The sequence below is a fragment of the Ctenopharyngodon idella genome, chromosome 13 (genome assembly GCF_019924925.1).
Source record: "Ctenopharyngodon idella isolate HZGC_01 chromosome 13, HZGC01, whole genome shotgun sequence".
In the NCBI taxonomy this organism is placed as follows: Eukaryota; Metazoa; Chordata; class Actinopteri; order Cypriniformes; family Xenocyprididae; genus Ctenopharyngodon; species Ctenopharyngodon idella.
Window position 1 is genome coordinate 1,064,893 of NC_067232.1, and position 22,608 is coordinate 1,087,500.

General features: G+C 34.7%; 1 protein-coding gene across 10 annotated transcripts in view; it reads left to right on the forward strand.

The window, feature by feature from the left end:
• The window catches only part of LOC127524737 (CUGBP Elav-like family member 4), a 137,811-nt gene that overhangs the window by 100,451 nt on the left and 14,752 nt on the right, over positions 1-22,608 (forward strand). For 4 of the 10 annotated variants that reach the window (XM_051916561.1, XM_051916557.1, XM_051916554.1 and 1 more), the window contains exons 3-9: positions 12,911-12,959; positions 18,265-18,393; positions 19,692-19,771; positions 19,880-20,020; positions 20,235-20,373; positions 21,697-21,849; positions 22,370-22,480. In XM_051916561.1, the coding sequence (XP_051772521.1) occupies positions 12,911-12,959; positions 18,265-18,393; positions 19,692-19,771; positions 19,880-20,020; positions 20,235-20,373; positions 21,697-21,849; positions 22,370-22,480 (802 nt within the window). The remainder of the gene's footprint in view (positions 1-12,910; positions 12,960-18,264; positions 18,394-19,691; positions 19,772-19,879; positions 20,021-20,234; positions 20,374-21,696; positions 21,850-22,369; positions 22,481-22,608) is intronic. The other 6 variants (XM_051916560.1, XM_051916558.1, XM_051916559.1 and 3 more) reach the window with 3 other exon arrangements.

Genomic DNA, 22,608 nt, shown 5'->3' on the forward strand with positions numbered 1-22,608 from the left:
TTATATCACACAGTTGTGAGACTATATCTCGCAATTCTGACTTTATAACTCGCAATTGCGAGATAAAAAGTCATAATTCTAAGATAAAAAGTCGCAATTACTGTTTTTATTTTTTTATTTAGTGGCGGAAACGGTAAAAAACAGTATTATTGCGAAATATTGTTATAATTCAAAATAACTGTTTTCTATTTTAATATATTTTAAAATGTAATTTATTCCTGGGATGGCAAAGCTGAATTTTCAGCATCATTACTCCAGTCTTCAGTGTCACATGATCCTATATCAGTTTTGAAGACAGTTGTGCAGCTTCATATTTTTGTGGAAACCATTATACATTTTTTCAGGATTCTTTGATAGATAGAATGCCCAAAAGAACAGCATTTCAGACTTCTGTGACATTATAATAATGTCTTTACTGTCACTTTTGATCGATTTATTGCATCCTTGCTGAATTAAAAAACTTTTAAATAATGTTGCTTGCAAAAAAAAAATATTTTGTACATTTACAGTATGTATACTTTTTCTAGTGTACACTGATTTGTGACTTGACCGATTGTTTAAAAAGAACCTGCTCATAGGAGTCATTTGTTCATGAATTAGAAAGTTTGCTGTTATGTGCAGTCAGTGAGAACAATAAAAAAGAAAGACAGGGTTTCGGTTTATTGTTTTTATATTACTTTGTGATGCTCAGACTTTCTCTCTCATCATATTTAATTCAGAATTCAAGCTCACAACTTGGAGAAAATATAACTAGTGCCATGACAAAAGTTCAGTGAATTCCTAGCTTTCCTTGGCAGTGTCAAATTCAAATCATCTTACCAGTGAATATGCTTTTGTCATTTTGTGATGTTTTGTGCTCCTTTTTGAAGCTTGAAAGCTTCCATCCACATTCATTTGAATTACATGGAAAACATAGTCTTCTGTGTTCTGGAAAATAAAAAGTCATACAGGTAAATAATGACAGAATTTTCATTTCTGGGTGTCTGATGATGGTAAGACACTCAAGGACAGATGATTGTGTGTGTTCTGGAGATTATCTGTGTGTGTGTGTGTGTGTGTGTGTGTGTGTGTGTGTGTGTGTGTGTGTGTTTGTGTTTGTGTGTGTTTTCATGCCTGGGCATGTCAGTATATTGAAGGGGCATGTATTGTTGTTGTGTGTATGTGTTGGTGTGGGTGATCTTCTGTTCCAGTCTGTGTGTTTAACTCCATTTAAAGCGAGGCAGTTCTTTGCTGTAATGATTGCTTACTGCTGTAGGAGCGCTAAATAGTCCCTGAGGACTGGGTTTGCTGTGGCCTCTCTCTCGGAAAAAGGCTTATGCGTCACACGCAGTACAAGGAGAGAAGAGGTGGCTTCTGATATCCTGACACCTTCCTACCCAAGACTTTCGACATCCATCACATTTGCAGTAATTGTGCCACGATTCTCTCCCATTCGTTCCCACACCTCTGTTTCCACCCTTCCTCCACTCGTCTGACTTTTTTGACACTATGGAAAGAGAATGCAAGGTCAGATGGTTGCTTTCACCCCATCCCAACCTCTCTCATCACTTTACGGCAAGGTTTGATGGGTCACATGATCCACTTTTGACCCATTTATGTCTAACAGTAGAAGTGAGCAAGTACCACTAAGTGGTTAGAGTCAGTTTCACTTAACCATGGTCACAATAGCAAACCAGTATGAGACTTGTCCCAATATTTTTTTTTTTTTTTTTATAAAATATATTTTTGACTTTTTGCCTTTGTCTATGAAATGCACTTTATTTATTTGTTTGTTTGTTTGTTTTTTATTATTTGCATGACTTCTATTTTATTTTAATATATTTTATTTAATTTTATGTTAGACTCTTCACATGACTCCTACATACTTTATTTTATTTATTTTATTTTATTTTATTTTACTGACTCTTCACATGACTCCTACATATATTATTTTCTTTTTTTTTATTGACTCTTCACATGACTCCTACATTGCATATTTTATTTTATTTTATTTTATTTTATTTTATTTTATTTTATTTTATTGACTCTTCACATGACTCCAACATTGCATATTTTATTTTTTTTATTTATTTTATTTTATTTTATTGACTCTTCACATGACTCCTACATTGCATATTTTATTTTATTTTATTTTTTAATTTATTGCTTATTATTTTAAAATAAGATAATTGTATTATTTGTTTTACTTAGAGGACAGGAAATGGCCCACCAGTATAACTGTGCATTTGATTTCATTTTAAAGAAGGTAGCAAAAAAGAGTCAAAGGGCACTCAAAAAGAGAAAGGAAAGAGTGTATAAAAAGCAAGACACCACAAGTGGCCTAGAAGTATGAAGCTCATAAATAATCCCTAGGCAATTATGCATGTCCACTTAGGGCTTCACTTTTGTGTCTTGGTAGTGAGAGGAGAAAAAGAAAAGGGGAAATGCAAAAAGAGGAGGGGGAGAAGAGAGAGAGAGTCCCCAATTTGACAGCTTTTGGGCTTGTTTTTCATTTTTTATTCATTAGATAAGTAAAAGCAAATACAAGGAAGTCAGGGGGATGTTGTGCAGTGATTTATGTTTACTTCTCTGAGAGAATGCAGGATTTATTTGCAACCAAGGCTTTACGCTATACACCGCAAAGCAATGCATTACTGAGAGAGAGGGAGGAGGTGTAATGTAATAAAGAGGGACATATTCTTCCTTTTCTCTACGTCTGTCTCTTTCCCCGTGTTGTCAAATAAATGTTCTCTTTTTATCGTCACTATCATAATGACCGGAGGCAGCTTATTGCAGCTGTTTATTGCTTTCATATGTGTAATTATGCAGTGATGGGAGAGCGAGTGTGTGTTTGTGATGTGTAATCTGCCTCTCTAATGGATTAGGCCCAACTTTAATGAGCTCATCACACACACACACACACACCGATACACACGCTTGGAGAAACACTTGGATCAGAAGAGAGGGAGCAAAAGGCTGGTGCTGGTACTAAATAGGTAGAAAAGGTTGAAAGTATATTTTAATAATTGACAATTAATCTGTTACCAGTGGGTAGATTGTAGTCCATTACTGAATACAAATTACACGATGAAAACTGTAGTTAGTAACGTAATCTGTTACATTACACATTTTAGGTAATATAATCAGACTACTTTTAGATTACTTTTGACCCTTTAGCCTTAACTTGTTTATCACATAGATTTGAATAGGATAATCTTGTACTATAGTGATAAAAAAACAAAGAGAAAAAAAAATTATCAACAAAATGATGCATTAAACATTACATGACATCAGGGTTTCTTAAACTGATATTGATGCTCGTAAGTTGATGAAAAGGTGGTAATTAATTAAACGATAAAAATAAAACACTAAAAAGATGAAATATTTTATTTGTTATGCTGTGTAGCCTCTGACTTCACAAAACTGGAAGCCTTTCTGTACATACATAAGCAATAGGCTGTTTTAGAAAGAACCATTAAAAAGATTAGTGAGAATCAATAAGTTATGAATAATTTACTGTCATTCTGTGAATATTACATAATCATGAAGTCAATAAAAATGTACACTCTACAACACGAATAAGTTGGCAAAACTCAAAGAAATTAAGGTAATCAGTTACATCAAATTTTTAAGTTAAGAAATGCAAAGTTTAAGCAGACCTGGCAGATTTCAGTTTTGTACTTATACATTTTAATTGCTCTTAACTTGAACATTTTAAGTAAGTTAATTCATACATTGAACTTAAAATTATCATGAAATCTTTTTTTTTAAGATGTATTTTTTGGAATTTTTGCCTTTATTATGATAGGACAGTAAGCTGACAGGAAGCAAAGTGGGAGAGAGAGAAGGGGATGGGATCAGGAAAGGTCACCTAAAGTGCAACGACGCTATTGACTGTGCGCTGCCCATGAGGCTATCGGCGCCAACAAAATTATCATTTAATCTCAATTTAAGTATTTTTATTAGTGGCAATTTAACTAGCAATTTAACTACTATAACTAGCTAATTCAGCCAATGTAAATTGGTAACACAATGCTTTGATAACATTAGCATAGCACTTGCTGAAAGAATACAGCAATATAGAATATTTAACATAAACTTGTTCTCAAACCCCACACATAACAGAAACTCTTCTAAAACATTAATCACTACTAAATCCCACACTTAACATTAATCTTGCACAAAAAAACATCATATAACACGTAATTTTATCATTTACTCTCCCCTTTGAGTGTCATGGCAAAGTATGCTGGGAAATAAAAATCCCAGCCCAGTTTCAGGTAAATTTAAGTTTGTCTAAATTAAAAGAAACAAGTAATAAAACTTAAACAATGAAACAATTCAGATTACTTAAAATGTGTCAGTTTTGTGAACTCAAAAGAAAAAGAAAGTTCTAAATACTCATAAAAGTTAATTTAATTGAACTAATTTGCTAATTTGAACTAGTTTCAAACCAATTATTTTGAGCGTTAGGGTTTACGGTGACTATAATCTGATCTAAAATGTAATATAATGTAATTACAAGTATAATATTTGAAATCTAATTACATAATACAGATTACATATAATCAGTTACTATATGCATCAGTAATGCATTAGGTTGAGGTCTGTAACAGCAAAAACAAAGTGTTTCGAAGTCAAGTTTATATATTATCATGTCACAGGATACAAATCAAATAGGCATTATTCACTTTCAGACAGCCTCACAGGCAAAGGTGAAAGATCTCTCGTTTCAAATCCAGTTTCAGCTTTATTCCCATAAGAGTGTCTCACCTCAAGTTCATGTTGCACTTTATAAATAGGGAAAATAAAACTCTTTTACTTTACTGCATGGAGGAAATGATGAGTATGAAGCACAAGAGCAATATTAAAGAAACTTTGAAAAAAAAAAAGTGAATTCATTTAAGTACAGCTCATTTATAAACATAAGAACAATATGAAATTGAAATGGCATTATTTACAGTCTAAATAATAACTTTGGTCTTATTGTGCATGATTCACTAGTGCACGGTTAAAGAATAAAAGGTTTTCATAACCTTTTTTTGCTGATGTAACCAATGCCTCATGAGCGGGGATAAATAATATTAACCAGTAATGTCAAAGCCTAACATATTTCATAATCCAATCAAATCCTGATGCATAAAATCCTGCCCTACATTATTTCCCAACAAATATCCTGTGAAATGTCACTTTATAAAAATGAAATCAGTTGGGAATGCTGTTTTGTGTCATTTTTAATGACATTCAAACTGAAAGGGAAAATTGACACAGATACTGACTAAAGAAACAGAGCTAAAAAGATTAGAGAAAAAACTTTGAATGTCAATATTTCACAGGCAGATGGCAAATTCATGTCTTTTTGGGTTCGATTAGTTCATGTCTTTCATTGCATGACGTTGCATTTAAGTTCCTAGTAGTCATTTTCACAATAAAGTGCACAAATCACATTTCTGGCAAAAAAAACAGTCTTTCCTGTTTAATTAGCCAGGTGCTTCAGAATGCACCTGTTATGGCAGAGTTTCTGTGCAGATTCACACCGGATCAGGCCCTGAAAGAGCACTTTCCTGTCTCCCCCCTCCGGTAAAGTTGTCTCATTTTCATTTGACACAATTTATAGACGTGCCTCCAAAGCATGCACTATTTTACACTCCTGGATCATTAAATGAAACCCTTCGGAAGCTCTCGAGGTGCAAAGCACTTTTGCGGGAGGTGTAAAACGCGCAGGGCTTTTACGGGCGTCCTGGGCGCCGGGAAAGGAGGAGGACGGTGGCAGGGGTTTAAAGAGGCAGCCATCCGTGTCGTTTGGGAAGGTTACAAGGAGCCACGGGACTCCGGCGCTTTAAAGACTTACCTCAGGACATGCTGCAGTGAGGGAGGGAGAGAGAGGGAAAGAAAATGAGTGTGAGTTATAGGCGCTGTGATGGTTTAATAATTCAGTGAAATCCAAATTTGAGCAGATGCCCCTGGTGCTCTGGGTAAAATAAGGCTGTGCTGAATGGGAAGGAGAGGTTCCTGGAAGAAGCAGGAAGTAACATTTGGAGAGTGCCAAGTGGAAACTGGAGGTCACTGGGTTGCTGTATATGTTCCCAACAGACTACTTTCCTCATTGAAGAGATGTGTGTGTTAGTGGGTGTTTAAAGCTGCTCTTAAGTGCTACATATGTTAAAACACTTTGTATGGGTCATTGACAAATAAAGCCTCAGACATTTTTTTTTTTTTCAAAACCAATGTAAGGCATATTTTTGAGTCATGAACAATGTGTTTAAACAAGTTTCAGTTGTTAAATAACATTTTAAAGTGTTTTTAAATTCATTTTTTGACTTTTTATGTCAGGTGGTACAACCAAATAGTCATACTGTATGTATATATACTGTAGTTGTACCATCTGACATGGAAAGTGAACCAACCTACCCATACTTGAAATTAGCAGTTTTTACCAGTATTTGAGAGAGATCTACTCTGCCACAAGGATCAGTTGGGGTCCTCTGGATGACGCAATATCATGTTAACTGCTATTATCTTGTCAATTCATAGTAAAATTTGCTGTTGTGCCACCCTGACATTTGAGAATATACAGATTGTTTTTCAATTATCTTAACAGCTTTAAAACTACTAATATTCATAAAATTTGTTTATATGAAAGGTTTCACACCTAAAATGATGCCATAGTATTTCGTTTTTATTTTTTTATTATTATTATTATTATTATTAAGACAACATTTTAAATAGTTTTCTTAGCCTGTTCATTTGTTCGGACAGTTGGACCACCTGACATTTTGGGGGTTTAAGATAACAAAGAATAATAAAATAATATGTATTATTTAAATGTACTAAAAATGAATTCAAACTAAATAGGTTTTATAGAATAGTGTGATATATGAATCATGAATTTATCGAATTATTTTAAAAGGAAGTAAAGCACTTGGACACAAAATCCAAGTTGATCTTGAGTCCCTTGTTTATTCTGAGCAGTTAAACTGAGCTCTGTTCTTCAGAAAAAATTGTATTAAATAGTATTATTAAAACTCTTAGTTTATTTTGCATTTACATGCATTGATTTAGCAGATACTTCAATCCAAAATGACTTAAAGGTTTATATGACAAAAAAAATGCCAGATTTTCTGTGGTCTCAGACTTCTAGACCCCGCTGTATTGAAACCCTGTCATTGTTAGGGAGGTCTGCTACTCTGCAGTGTTCTCTGTGCAGGACTGTAGATTTATAATTTATCTTTATGTTTTTATTTAGTATTTGTTTGCTGGCTCTCGTGTCTTGAATGACTCTCAATGCAATCTGAGCCCAGCACAACAAAGGCAGGGTAGCTCATCCTTCAAGAATTACCTCCTCCTCCACAAACCCAGAAAGAGCACGCATCCCTTTGTGGGGAAATGAAAGGAATATTATTGTTCCTACTGTGAGAATGAACTTTGAATTTTTCTGCCTTAGTTTGTAGAAAAGTTTGCTCTCTGCTCTTGCTACGTGACTGCAATTTAAAAGCCTGGCTTTTTAAAAGCTCACTGTAACAGTATTTTACAGACAGCCCAGCCTTTAGTATTTGAATATAAAGGCTGTGATATTCATCATACTTATTTTTCTCTGGGAGAGCCGAGGAAAAGTGATGGATTATTCATTGCATGCTTTCCATTCATCACAAGACAGCTAGAAAAAGGGTCAGATAGGATATTTTACATAACCAAAGTCGGTTTTGCTATTTCATGTTTTCACTATTTGTTATATTTTTACATCGCTTACCAGTTACTTTGTAGCATCAGTTAGAAGCTTCATAAACACTAGTTGCCTTAAAGGGATAGTACACCCAAAAATGTAAATTATTGAAAATCATTCACTTGCCTTCGTCTTTCTTTCTTTATTACAAAAGAATATAAAATCATCTCAGTGTTTTATCCATACATTAAAAGTCATTGGGGTTCAGTGTTGGTTGGCTAACAGTGTGCTAACCATAACATTACAGGTTCAAAGCCAAAACATGCCAAGACTTTATCTTTCTAAACCATACAGAGAGCATCTATATTACTGTACATGTATTTGAATATCAGAAGCAGAGATATTATGCAGAATTGGACATGCAGGTGGTGTGTAACAGCTCATCACAGCTTTCTGGAGCGCTTTAGAACGAGCTAACAGGAGGAAAAAAGAACCCTGTGGTGGAAGATACTCCCTCAGCGCAGACGTGACACCCACACGTACGTTTCTGTGGCCGTTTAGCCCGCCGTGTGTTTATGTGTGTGCCAGAGAGTTACATCACCATAAGGCCGTGCCATGCTGTGGCTCAGTGGCGGAGATACGGACGGCGGGGCCTGTACAGATGGAGACAGAAGGTTTCCGGTGAGGTGAGGTACAGAGAGAGAAAGAGAGATAAAAGTGTTTTTGTGCTACTATATTTATAAAGAAGGGTAATTTTGTGGAATTATGGGTGATTTTGTGCGTATGTGAGTGGATTTGCGTGCTTGTATTTGTGCGGGAGGCCGTTTCTGCTTCTATTTTTCTGTTCCTTTGTGTAAAAGGTTTTGCCCTCTCGGAATATGTGATGTGAAGCTCAGGGAGGCTAAAAATTGGCCTGCTCAATGCTGCCATCTAGCTGTGGTGGATGAAAGTCCTCTCGGGGCCTCTGAAATCACAGTTCGGAAGTAATGTGGAAGCCTGTGGCGCAGCACAATGACAAATGTCTCCAAATGCCACATTATGTTTCATTCAGCTCAGTTTTTATGACATGCCATCACGTTCAGTTTTAATGTGCGTACTGAGTGTGCACAAGATCTCATTCCACATGTACACGTCCGATTCAGCCTGGGAATGTGAGTGCATTTCAAGCATGTTCTCTTGTCGGGATGCATAAATGCCGTGTGTGTGAGGAACGCTCTCCAAATATTAATTTCTAAATAGCTGTAGAAAGCTTTTTATATATATATATATACATATATATATATCTATATATATATATATATAATTGTCATTATTATTGCAATGTATTTTTAGTAATATATTTATACATTGCCATTATATATATATATATATATATATATATATATATAATTATTATTATTATTATTATTATTATTATGGCAATGTATTTTTAGTAATTTTTATTTTTTTATTTTTTTAAATGACTGTATGAGTAAAATAAGCCATATATTAACAATATATAAATATATAAATGTAAATAATATTTTACAATATAATTTTTTAATAATATTTAATATACATATAAATAATATTATTAATAGAATAACCATTAATTTGAATTAGCATATTTAAGTTTTTTCTTAATTTGTAAAATAATTTTGATGACAGTATGAGCATGTAAAAATCATAAAATATTAATATTTTTAATAATATTAAATATAAATGATATTTTTAATATAATAACTGATTAATTTTGAATTAACATATTTAAGCTTTTTATTTTTAAAAGAAATTTGTAATGATTGTATAGGCATGTAAACAGCAACACATATTAATAATATTTTTAATAATATTTAATATAAATCATATTTTAATAGAATAACGTTGAATAATTTTTAAATTAACATATTTAAGCTTTTTTAATTTGTAAAATAATTTTGATGACTATGTAAAAATCATCACATTAAATAATATTTTTAATAGAACAAGTTTGATTAATTTTAAATTAACATATGAAAGCTTATTGTTTATTTTTACATTTTTAAAAGAATTCCGATGACCTCGGTGGCATGTAAAAAATAATCACATGAAAACTTACTTTCAGCTTTTTGTGTTTTTCGTGTGTGTGAGAGCAACGCTCCCGTATGAGTGTGGTGAGATTCTCGTCGGGGAACACAATTAGCACACATAGCAGAGTCCATTTGTGCCATTGGGAGGGAAATATTAAAATGTATGTGAGTAAAGGCCTGCTGGGATACCGAGACGGTGTGTGTGTGTGGCTGTGACCTTGCTCTGCTCCCCGATCTATGTCCAAATCTACCTCTCTTTCTCCCTCTCTCTCTTTTCACTATTCCCTCCGCCCTCACTATCAGCAGCCATGGTAAAATAAATAATGCATCAAAACACATTAAAAACATTAGCCGGGCTTTACTGCCAATAAAAGAGGAGGATGCTGGGGATGGAGGAAAATAAGGAGTGAGTGATCAGGTCTGAAAAAGAAGTGAACTTTATGAAGTGAGAAACCCCAGAGCCGTTTGTCTGGACCGAAGCCAGGGTGCCACAGGTGCGCTGACCAGGTGCACTGTGGGTATTTTTTGTCGTAAATGAGTCGCTGTGAGTCCAGTAAAATATGCAGTTGGAAGATTACTTTAATAAACATAATTGGCGGTTTATTGGCATTGCAGGGTGTTTAATTAGTTTATCATTAATATGCATAAGCAAGGACGAGCATAGAAATGCACACACAACTTTTATACTCTCTTTGTTGTTTGTTGCTGCTTCTTTTTTCACTCATTCTCCTTCATTTCTTATATGTACACTACTTTTCACAAGTATAGGGTCAGGTAAATGTTTGTTTCTTTGTTTTACTTTTATTTAGCAAGGACACATTTAATAATGCTGGGTAATGAAAAAAAACACATTTATTAATTTAATTTAAAGTGAATTTTAAAATGAGTGGAAAACACAATTAAAATTGACAGTAAAGACATTTCTTACAAATGATTTTTATTTCAAATAAATGCTGTTCTTTTGGTCTTTCTATCAGATAATCCTGAAAAAAGTATCACAGTTTCCACAAAAATATGAAACAGCACAACTGTTTTCAACATTGATAATAATAATAAGTGTTTCTTGAGTAGTAAATCAGCATATTAGAATGATTTGTAAAGGATCATGTGACACTGAAGACTGGAGTAATGATGGACAAATATATATATATGTACATGTATTCATTTAGCAGACACTTTAATCCAAAGTGACTTTAAGGTTATTTTAAGGTTTATATAACAAAAAAAAAAAGCCGTGAATTTTCATCTTAACTTACTGTAAAAAATTATTTTCATGATTTGTTATCACAACATTTTTTCTTTTGTCAAATCAACTTCAATAATTAATGTGGTTCAGATAACATATTAATTTGAGTTTCTGTTGATTAAACCAATCGCCTTCATTGTATCAACTCAAATCTTTAATTTCAATGAACTCAAAATTTTAAGGCAACCAGGTAACTTACTTTTCTAAGTTAAACCAACAATTCTTTTTTACAGTGTTGAAAAATGAAAGGTCACAATGATTATTCAAAAACAGAATAAAAATAATTAACTAAAATGATTCATGATCACATGGCTCAGTAGTAAATATGCCTTTTTTATTAAACCAAATAAAATTGCAATGTCATATAAGTGGATTGAGATCCAAGGAACATTATGTATTTTTTTATTTGATTTATATGGCTTGTCCTGTACTGTACAGCGCTATTATGCTTCCCCTATTTTTGGCTTTTAGCAGCCAAAGAGACTTTTTCTCAAGGACCTTTTTGTTTCTCTGCTGCAGACAGAAGTGAGACGAGGCATAGAAGTAAAGCACAGGGACAACTACGTCACAACTCATTTTCAGCAAAAGGGGCGCGTGAAGCAGATAGCGAGTAAACTGCTGCGGATGAGCGATAGAGAAGTGGAGTCTGTGTCTTATTTTCGGGGGCAGAGCCCTGTGCCTCCCTAGAGACCGCTGACGCCCTGTGCGACTGTCTGTATCGCCCATGCCAGGATCCGCCACTGTGCACGGGTCCGTTCCTCTCCTCTCGTCTCCTTCCTGCTGGCAGCGTGACAATTGGCATTATTAAAAATTGATTGCCACAGACCGTTCCATGGCTTACATGTATTATTGAGCCGGAGTCAGTCGGGAATCTGCCACGAGTGAAGGAAGCAGAACGAAACACTTTATGATTGTGAACGTCTTTTAGTGAGACCACACACACACACAAATACACACATTTGTATTCAGGTGCCATTCATACACATAAACACAGATGTATGCAAATGTGCTTATATAAATGAGGTTTATTGTGCTGCATGTAGCATGCGTTTTAATATTCAGTTCTGTTTTGCTCTGTGTCTCTGACTTTTACTATTGTAAAGCTAAGTAATTTTCCATTTTGTAAGGCGATTTTTTTCTATGAGAAAGAATATTTTTGTGTTGATGAATTGCCAAAATTGCTGCAGCTCACCTGTTATGGCAATGGTTATGGCCTTCTATTTTTTTTTAAGCATCCAATCTACTTTTCTATAAATAGTAGTTGAAAATAAATAAGCTTTTTTCATGTGCCAGGGTGGATATGTTATGCTTGAGAAATTGTGTCAAGCATGAAAGAACAACTATTTATGAATATTAGCATAGAACTTTACAACTTTGAACTTGGCTCCTCAAAACTCAAATGATGTCACTTCCTCCTCATTATGTCATTTAAAATGAATTATTTCGAGGCAAATAACTGTGACAGGAAAATCTAAATTCATGTAGAGAAGAATTATTGTTAAAATTAATTTTAATAAGAAATAATAATAATATTTGATTATTTTAATTATCATGGCAGTGTATTTTTGTTAGTATTTTTATTTTATTTAGTTTTTAGTATAATAATTTCATTAATTTCAATGTTAGTATTTTTATTTTGTTTAGTTTTTAGTATAATAGTTTCAATGACTACTGTATGGATATGTAAAAACCATCACATGAAAAATTATTTTTAATAGAATAAGTTTGTGATTCATTTTGAATGAACATATTTAAGCTCACAAAACACTTACTAGCAGCTTTTTGTGTTTAGGGCATTTCATCAAATGTTACAGTATATGCACACAAATGACTCGTATACCACCGTACTGATACTAACTGCAAATGTGAACACTTTTTTTGTGCTACAAATCTAATGTCTTCTCTTGTCTTTTTCCCTTCTTTCTGTCTGTCCTGTCTCTCCCCCTCCCTCGTTCTTCTCTCTGTGTTGCACAGATGAACAGGCCAATCCAGGTGAAGCCAGCTGACAGTGAGAGCAGGGGAGGTAGATTTCCACTCTTCTTTTTTCTTCTTCCTTTTCTATTTCTCTCCCCACCTTCCTGTCACTCTACATCAGTGTCACCATTATCAGTAGATGTCCCCTTCTTAAGAGTCATATATAATGACGCACCTCGATGAGACCCGACAGTCATACAGGGCCCCAGAGGATCTTGGGCCGGCCCTTACACGCCTTACATAAGTGTTGTCACTCCTTTCGTCTGATTATTACCCTCCACGGAGGTGCTGGGAGAACCACTTTCTTGAGTTTTAGAGTTTTGATGCAGACACACACTGGACATTTTTGCATGGATATGCACTGTTGTAGGAAAGAGTAAAAAAACTCAACAGTCTGTTGAATTTTATGGTAAATTTAAGGGTTCTTAAAAGTGTAAATGGAAAAACAAATATATATTTGATATTATTTAGTGTTAGTAATTTTATTTATTTATCATCAAAACTTGAATGATGTCACTTCCTCTTCATTATGTCATTTAAAATGAATTATATCGAGGCAAACTCTGGTGTGACGGGAAATAGACATTCAGGGAGAGCATTTTCGTCGATAAAATGAATTTTAATAAGATATGAATTATCATTTATCAGAAAACTATCTATAATATAAATGTGATTATTTGATCATTTTGATTATCATGGCAATGTATTTTTGTTAGTATTTTAATTTTTTTTAATTTTTTTTCTATATGTATAGAAATATCACATGAAATAATGTTTTTAATAAAAATTAGTTAATAATAGTTTATTAATGAGTTAATGAGAGAAATAGGTTCTATTATGGGATCATAAGAAATTAAAATAAGACTTCATTAAGGTTCTTCTTTGCCATTATAAGAACTTTAAAAAGTTTTCCTATGACTTCATAAGAGCTTAAAAACGTTCTGACATAAAATATTCCCTTATGACATCATAAGAACTTAAAATGTTCTCCTGTGACATCATAAGAACATTAAATGGTTCCCTAATAACTTTATAAAAACTTAAAAAGGTTCTTTTATGACATCACAAGAACTTAAAAAGGTTCTCCTGTGACATCATAAGAACTTAAAAGGGTTATGATATCATTAGAACTTAAAAAGGTTCTCCTAGGATTTGATAAGAACTTAAAATTGTTCCCCAATGACTTCATAAGAACTTAAGATTCTCCTATTATATCATATTAGCTTAAAATATGTATAAAATTGAAAAGGTTCTGCTTTGTCATCAGATTGTAAAGCATGTTTTTTTAAGCTTTTATTTTTAAGTGTGTTTGTGTGTACAGGTTTATATTACATTGTGGAGACCAAATGGTACCCACAAGGATAGTAAAACCTGAGATTATTTACATTGTGGGGACCAGTCAGCAGTCCCCATGGGGGATGTGGATTAATAAATGGTGTGTGTGTGTGTTCATGGCAGGTTGAGTTTCTGTGCATTGACTATGCATGTGTGTGTCTGTATGTCACTTACAGACAGAGTGGAAGTAGTTTGGTGAGAGAGAGCTCGACTTTTCCTCCTTTTTGGGTCAGGTTTTCCAGATAACCAAGATTGATGGACCCACAGAGAGATCGAGACATACATAGAGGACTCAGAGATGGAGGCACCTCTCCTTCCTTCACAGTCTCTCCTTTCATTTCATGCCATGCATCCCTTCCTCTAATTGAGAGTGTCTTCCTTTACTCACACTCGACAGATCAATTGTCTTTGTCGTGATGGACAGCTGAATTTATCCCCCTGTTAGCCCTGTAAAAACGCAATATATGTCCCTGCAAAGCCCTCTGATTCCACTGGCAAAACTGATGTGCCGTCCCCGACCGATCCATTCACTAGTCATTTAAAGTGAAATGCCGGGATGGAGAGAGAAAGCTAAAGGTCAAAGTGGGAAAGACAAGGAAAGGAAGTGAGAGACAAAAAGACAGAAAGAGACTTGAAAGAGAGTTAGAGAGAAGGCGGGGTGGTCATAAGAGTGAAATAAGGATTAAGGATCAGAGAGAATGAAAGGAAACAATTTGAGACACTGGTTAGAGACCACTAAACGAAAGACTTGTTTTTCCAAACAAAACAGCTTTTTCCACACCGTTCCCACTATTATCTGGAAATGTGCACAATGTGATTTACACGTAGGGCATGTTTAATCAAGTGAAAATCGAGCATTCCAGCTAGCAAAAATATATTCTTAGGGTATGTTTACATGACAACGTTGTACTAAAAACAGCAACGTTTTTCCTTTGCTTTTTTCACGTACAAACGACAACGTTGTCAAAACAATCCCTGTTCACAGATCCACGAAAACAACTAAAAACATTGTATTATTCATGCCAGGCCAGTTGTAAAGAAACACTATACGCCTACAGACTGAACATGTATACGTATGCGCATGACATCACCGTTTTCACACATTTGCATTTTTGTTGTTTACATGGGGACGATAACGGTTTTCAAAACCTTGCTCCTCGAAACCCGTTTTCAGAAGCTTGCATTTTCAGGCACCCAAAATGCAGTTGTTGTGAAAATGAACATCCAAAACACAAAAAGTTTTCTGTTTTTAATTAAAAGCAGTGTCGTGTAAACGGCCCCTAAGAATGTTTTGCTAACATTCCCATTGAGTTATGAAAACATTATTTCTGAAAGTTCAAAATGTCCAGTTTTTTTTTTTTTTTTAATCTTTTAAAAATGTTTTTTTCTTGGTTATGCAAATGTTAAGGAAACATTCCATTTTATAATTTTGCAAACATTTTGGGAATGCTACTTTTTAATGTTCTATGAACGGTCTGAAACAAGTAGTAACATTTTAAAAAAATGACTAAAACATTTGAGAAAAAAACATTCCATTAACGATGTATAAAAAACATTTGTGCTAACATTTTGAGAACATTATTAAAGACCAGTTCATTTTGAACAAGCATTCTATTATCATTACTGAAAGAACGTTTGTTCATAACTTTGAGAGAACCTTGCCAGAACTTTTCTGAGCATGTTCGCGATTTGAAATTTCTGGTGTTTCTTACATCGCAAACTACCTTGTATCCAATCACATCAACATGCCGGCAGGCTTCAGCATATCATTAACTATGACCGCTCTGAAGCAGGGAAGTCTAAAGACAAGACCGGTTATCCCGGTATATTTTTCAGTTGATATGAAAAATCAGGTAGATTTAGCAATATAGCAGGTATATGATGTATATTATGATGTTATAATGAACTATATGCCTTTCTTCACTGACGTTCTAAATTGTTCAAAGGAGCGTTTCTAAGGATACCGATTTTAGAAGGCAGACTGAGATGGCGAACGGTTTTGTGTAACGTTAGCAACACATTATTAGCTGTTTGATAACGTAGTCAAGCTAAAGGCTAATCATATTAATTACCATAATGTGTCCGAAGTAAAGAGCGATACCATTGTGCAGCATTTACCTGTTGACCAAGTGGATCTCTGAGCTTGTGCGAGTGAGTGGAGGCGGGGCTAATTAGCATATTCATAGATCCACGTATACTAAATGAAAAAGCGATAACATTGTGCATTGTTTACCTCATTAAGTTGACCAAGTGGATCTCTGAGCTCGTGCGAGTGCTTGGAGGCGGGGCTAATTAGCATATTCATAGATCTGTGTATACTAAATGAAGCAAGGTTGTAGAGTTACATTGAAACTATTTTAAGGCATGAAAAAAAATTCACAGGAAAAGTCATTTAAATATGTCTTTTTGGTGATCAAAGATGAGTTTTAAGGGATAAAATTATTAACTACAGGGGGACTTTAAGGATCCATCTTTCTATGTTGAATAATCCCATGTACAAATTTCATGTGATAGCATTTTCAAGCTGATTTTAGTAAGCCAGAACTCTTAGTTATTTATTTTATTATGTAATAGTTATTTGAGTTAAGTGCTTATTGTAGGCTAAATAGGTGTTTATTAAATATTGTTTTATTTTATTACCTTTGATTTATCCTGTGTTTACCTGTGTAGTGTGCTTGTCTTATTCCTCATATGTGCACCGCACTTGTAAACATTCCCCACAGTGAGAGGCCGGACTAGAGATTAGTCTTGTTGACTGGGCAAGGACATCCTGTCAGAGGATGTTAGTGAGCATCGGGCGTGGACAAACACATGAACACACATACCCCTACACAATAGTGCTCATTAATATCTCTGCTGCATCATCCATCATACATACGCACAAACATCACACATACACTTTTATATGTAATGTTAATAGAAAGTTTACTTATGCAAACCCACTAGCATTATCTAACAGAACGTTTAGTTGCTTAAAGCACATTTTCCTGTAATAATTTACACATGAATGCTCTGCACAAAGGGTCACAGAAATATATTAAGACAAAAGAAATTGCAAATCTCCCTAAGAGTTAGCTAAATCATCAGACAAAAATATGCTGCGGCAGGGAATCCTTGCAGTATTGAAAATCCTTGGAATTTACAGTACATGATAAAAATTTAGTAATGATAATAGCTAAACATTTTCTTTTGGGAGCAGGGTTCGGGCTAATCTATAATAATTTTATTATATTTTTATATTTATATTCTTTATTAAAAACAGATGTCTGTGGCATGTCACTGTTTAGATAGCAAGATAAATGTGTGTATGCATGTTTACTCACTGCCGTATCCAGTTCAATTCCCTCTGCACCCTATAAATATGTGCCTTGTTTTTTAACTCTGTGCCTTGTCTTGAGTTTAAAACATGCAGCATTGACACTGCAATTACAGCCTAATAAAACCCTGAAACAATAGCGCTTTTGTTCCCCTCACGCTGATGTGTAATTCAATAATGTCTACATAATCTGATAAATAAAGGCACAAACAATAAACAAGGACTCCTGAGGTGGCAGAATCGACTAGACGAAAGGTTCTCCACAGATATCTCGCTCATAAACTCATTTCATTATACAGTAGCACCAACGAGTTTCTTAGAGGATTGCTGGATTTAGACACAGAAAATTACATGTTAGGTAGATAAAAAGCATGCATTGTGGGATTGATTGAGTGAATGTGTTTGAAGAGCTTCTATTTATTACGTTTGTGCTGTATGTTGCACTTTAATAATGCTGCCTTTTAATTGCATTTTTGTTTTCATACAGTAGCTCATGATTGTTTATTTTGAGTATTATAAGATTCAACCATCTTTTATAATAAAATGCTCCAAAATTATTGCAGATACTGAGGAAAATACAAACATCATATAAAATAGGAAAAATAGAATAAGAGGCTATGTGGATTTATTGAAATGAGCAGTAACATAAGACATCAGATAGATGTTGTTGTAATATGTAACGACTTTTCTGTGTTTGTTTCAGAAGACAGAAAACTTTTTGTTGGCATGCTGAATAAGCAGCAATGTGAGGACGACGTGCGGCGCCTTTTTGAGTCCTTCGGAAGCATTGAGGAGTGCACCATCCTCAGAGGTCCTGACGGAAACAGCAAAGGTTATTGGGTTCAGTCTAATTCTCTCTCTCTCTCTCTCTCTCTCTCTCTCTCTCTCTCTCTCTATATATATATATATTAGGGGTGTAACGGTACACGTATTCGGTAAGCGTCTTTCGGTTACCGACGGATACAGAGTTGTATAGCCCATTAACCACTATTAACCACCACTAACCACCAATAACCGCAATAAGCTCCGTGTTTTGTTACGTTCGATAAGAAACAAAGTCTCATCTCTCAAATTCTCTCCATTTTATCATGAAATTCAAACAATAAATGCCGTTTTGTCGCTCTTTGATTTGACGTGACAGATGCCTGTACAGGCGCCTCATTTCAAGCGGCAGCGCGGAGCGCGAGTGAACGTGAAGTGATCATCTCTTCCTCTTTAATAGGCTACTAGTTACAGAATAAACTTAAATGAACACCTGAAGGTATGTTAAGAGATACAGTACAACTTACTGAAACGTATCTCGTGTCATCGCTCAATCAGTGTTTCGACCGCGGAAAGGCATCAGTGAAACAGCTTGTAAACAATATGTCACGTAGCATTTACCTCAGAAAAGCCATTCAGTGTCCACAGCTTGTTAGTTCGCTAGAGAAATTAACTCTTTCGCTACATATATGCACTATATCAGCCTATATATTCATTATATTTTACTTAACCTTTATTTAATGTATATTTTATAATGTATATTTAATTAAATCTGTCATGAAAACAAGTTATGACGGCCACTGTGTAAATGAATAGCCTATAATTTAACATCGAATTGGAGCAGAAACAGGTTTAGAAGTTACTGCAAAAACTGCCTTGTATGCAATTTACATGTTTGCATACAATTTTTATTTGAGTGTTTGGGCTCTGTTGTTAATTGTAACCTTTAATATTATAGCAATATGCAAGAAACGACTCCCTGTATATAGTTTACAGCATTAGCAGAGATAGATTTTTTTTTATCCTTAAGAAAATTTTAATTATAATTGAATTTATTTAAAGACAGAGACACAAATTGTTCAGTAAACCACTGTTTAATAAAAAAGAACCGTACCGAACCATCATTTTTGTGTACATAACACCCCTAATACACACACACACACACATATATATATATGTGTGTGTGTGTGTGTGTGTGTGTGTGTGTATATATATAGTATATACACAATCATTTGTAAGAAAATATAAATTAATAAAGGTCTGTTAAATGTGTTTTTTTAATTTATACATAATATAAAATATACGTAATATGTATATAATGTTTGTAAATGTTGAAGAGGGAGTTTTTGACTGTTGTTCTCTCTTCAGGTTGTGCGTTTGTGAAGTATTCCACTCATGCAGAAGCTCAGGCCGCTATTAGTGCTTTACACGGCAGCCAAACTATGCCTGTGAGTGCCAGCACATCTGATCATGCACTTTTGTATCATTAGCTACATTTAAAGAACAAAGTATCCTCATTTGGTGTGTGTGTGTGTGTGTCTGTGTGTGTGTTTCAGGGTGCTTCTTCCAGCCTGGTGGTGAAGTTTGCAGACACAGATAAGGAAAGGACCATTCGACGCATGCAGCAGATGGCTGGTCAGATGGGCATCTTCAATCCGATGGCCCTGCAGTTTGGAGCGTACGGTGCCTATGCACAGGCAAGAGCGCTCTCTCTCTCTCTCTCTCTCTCTCTCTCTCTCTCTCTCTCATTATACACTATTTCCAACAAAACTGCAGCATCTCAGTGGAAAAATCCGTCGACTCTAAAGTCTTGATTATACACAGTGCTCCATTCGTTATATGATTATGTTATTTTAGCATATATATTTAAAGTAGCGTTTGTATGTGTGTGTGTGTGCTTTTCCCCGTCAGGTTCAGCAGCAGGCAGCGTTGATGGCATCAGTGGGTCAGGGAGGATATCTCAGCCCTATGGCGGCTTTTGCTGCCGCACAGATGCAACACATGGCCACCATCAATGGCCTCCCAGGGGCTCCCATGACCCCAACATCGGGTGAGGAAACACACACATGCAGAGTTTCCCAGACTAAAGGCCCGTTCACACCAAAAATGATAACTATATTAGCTTCCACACCAGCGGACGATATCGTTCTGTTTATTCTAAACGCACACTACAGTTTTGTCATCTGCTGCTTTAAATGCTCAAGCTCTTTAAAGTTTGGTGGGTCCTGATTAGCTGTAAATGTTTTTGAAAGATATTCCAACAATATTGTTTCTTGGTGCAGTTATCATAGCTGTGGTATGGACTCTGCTATTCTTTTATATTTAAAACATTATCTTTATCGTTATAGTTATCGCCCTTGGTGTGAATGGGCCTTAAGTCTTTTAATTATTCGTTGCTATCATTTTTACTTTTCTCCCTTCTTGTGTCATTATAAATAAGTTTTTTTTTTAATTCTTGTTTGGTAAGAGCCATAACATGGTTTATAAGGGCATGCTAAAATTGAAACTCATTTATTATATAAATAATACAATTAAAACCTTTATATATATATATATATATATATATATATATATATATATATATATATATATAAATTTTGAAATGTATTTAATGTGTTTAGTGCATACGTGGTTCTTTAACAGGCTGCTAAGCAATAACTAATTAAAATATATAACTACTAAAATGAATAATAAAAAATATATATGTTAAATGTTAGATGCAAAAATAAATGTAAAATGCAAAAATAAAAAATCTTGTTGAAATTTAAATTTAAAAAATAATAAAGGTGTGTTTTTACTAATTAAACACAAAAAAGAACAATATTTTGAGAATTTTAATTTTTATGTGTGACCCTGGACCACAAAACCAGTCCTAAGACTCAATTTTTTGAAATTGAGATTTTGGCCGGGACATCTAGCCGAGATACAACTAAGTGAAAATCTGGAATCTGAAGGTGCAAAAAAAATCAAAATATTGAGAAAATTGCCTTTAAAGTTGTCCAAATGAAGTCCTTAGCAATGCATATCCACTCACAAAAATACATTTTTGATATATTTATGGTAGGAAATTTACAAAATATCTTCATGGAACATGATCTTTACTTAATATCCTAATGATTTTTGGTATAAAAGAAAAATCGATAATTTTGACCCATAACAATGTATTGTTGGCTATTGCTACAAATATACCTGTGCGACTTATGGCTGGATTTGTGGTCCAGGAGCACATGTTATGCACCAATATAACAATACATATAATAAACAGCAATATTTAACAACATATATTTTTACTAAATATTCTTTAAAACTCTCTATTCCCACAAATTTATTATGAAAAATTCAAATATTCTCTCCTCCTTGGCCCCGCCCACAGGTGGAAGCACACCCCCTGGCATCACGGCTCCCACGGTGACCAGCATTCCATCTCCAATCAGTGTCAACGGTTTCACAGGGCTGCCTCCACCTCAGGCCAACGGCCAGGCCCCAGCGGAGGCCATGTTTACCAATGGAATCCATCCTTACCCAGGTACTACACTCATCCACAGATATACAGCAGAACTATTGCTGATTTTAATATCGTTTTCAACCCATGAAACTGACTTAAATTATATTTAAAAACTCCATTGGCAAACTTTATGGTTACACTCTGTAACAGGTAAATACATGACTAAGAATAGCACTAACATTTTTATGTCGTCATCCTATTCTGATGATTAATGTCAGCTCTGGTTTGTGAATTACAGTATTTCTTGCAGTATAATCAAATTTTATGTTTGTACATAAAGCATTTTATCTTGTGCACTGTTTACTTATGTGTTTAGGAATATAAGTGTTCTTCTGTTTGATGACTCAGAAGCCTTTTATTAAACATAAAAACATGTTATTAAATATGTTTATTGAAGATCATTTAAATTGCGTTTGGAGTTGTGAAATGGCCAGCGGTCGGCTGTCAGCTGTCACAGTTAGAGTCTGTGTGTGTTGTGGAGTGGTTTTCATGTCCAGTGCCACAGAGAAAAGCAAATGCCTGTCTCCCGGCTGTATCCCAGTTTTGCAGGAAGTGGTGTTTAGGGAAGACTCGGAGAAGGGCGGCCTTGGCGTGGCACAGAGAAGTTGTTTTGGGGTTCAGGGAAGCTGCTTCCTGTCGTCTCTCTCTGAAGGTATAGAACTCCCTCAAACGTTAGTGTCGTGCAGTGTTGTTATTACTGTGTGTGTTTGGTGTGTGTGTGCATACAGTATACGGTAGACAGAGGGAGTGAAAGATGTGAGTAGCTTCTTCATGTTTGTT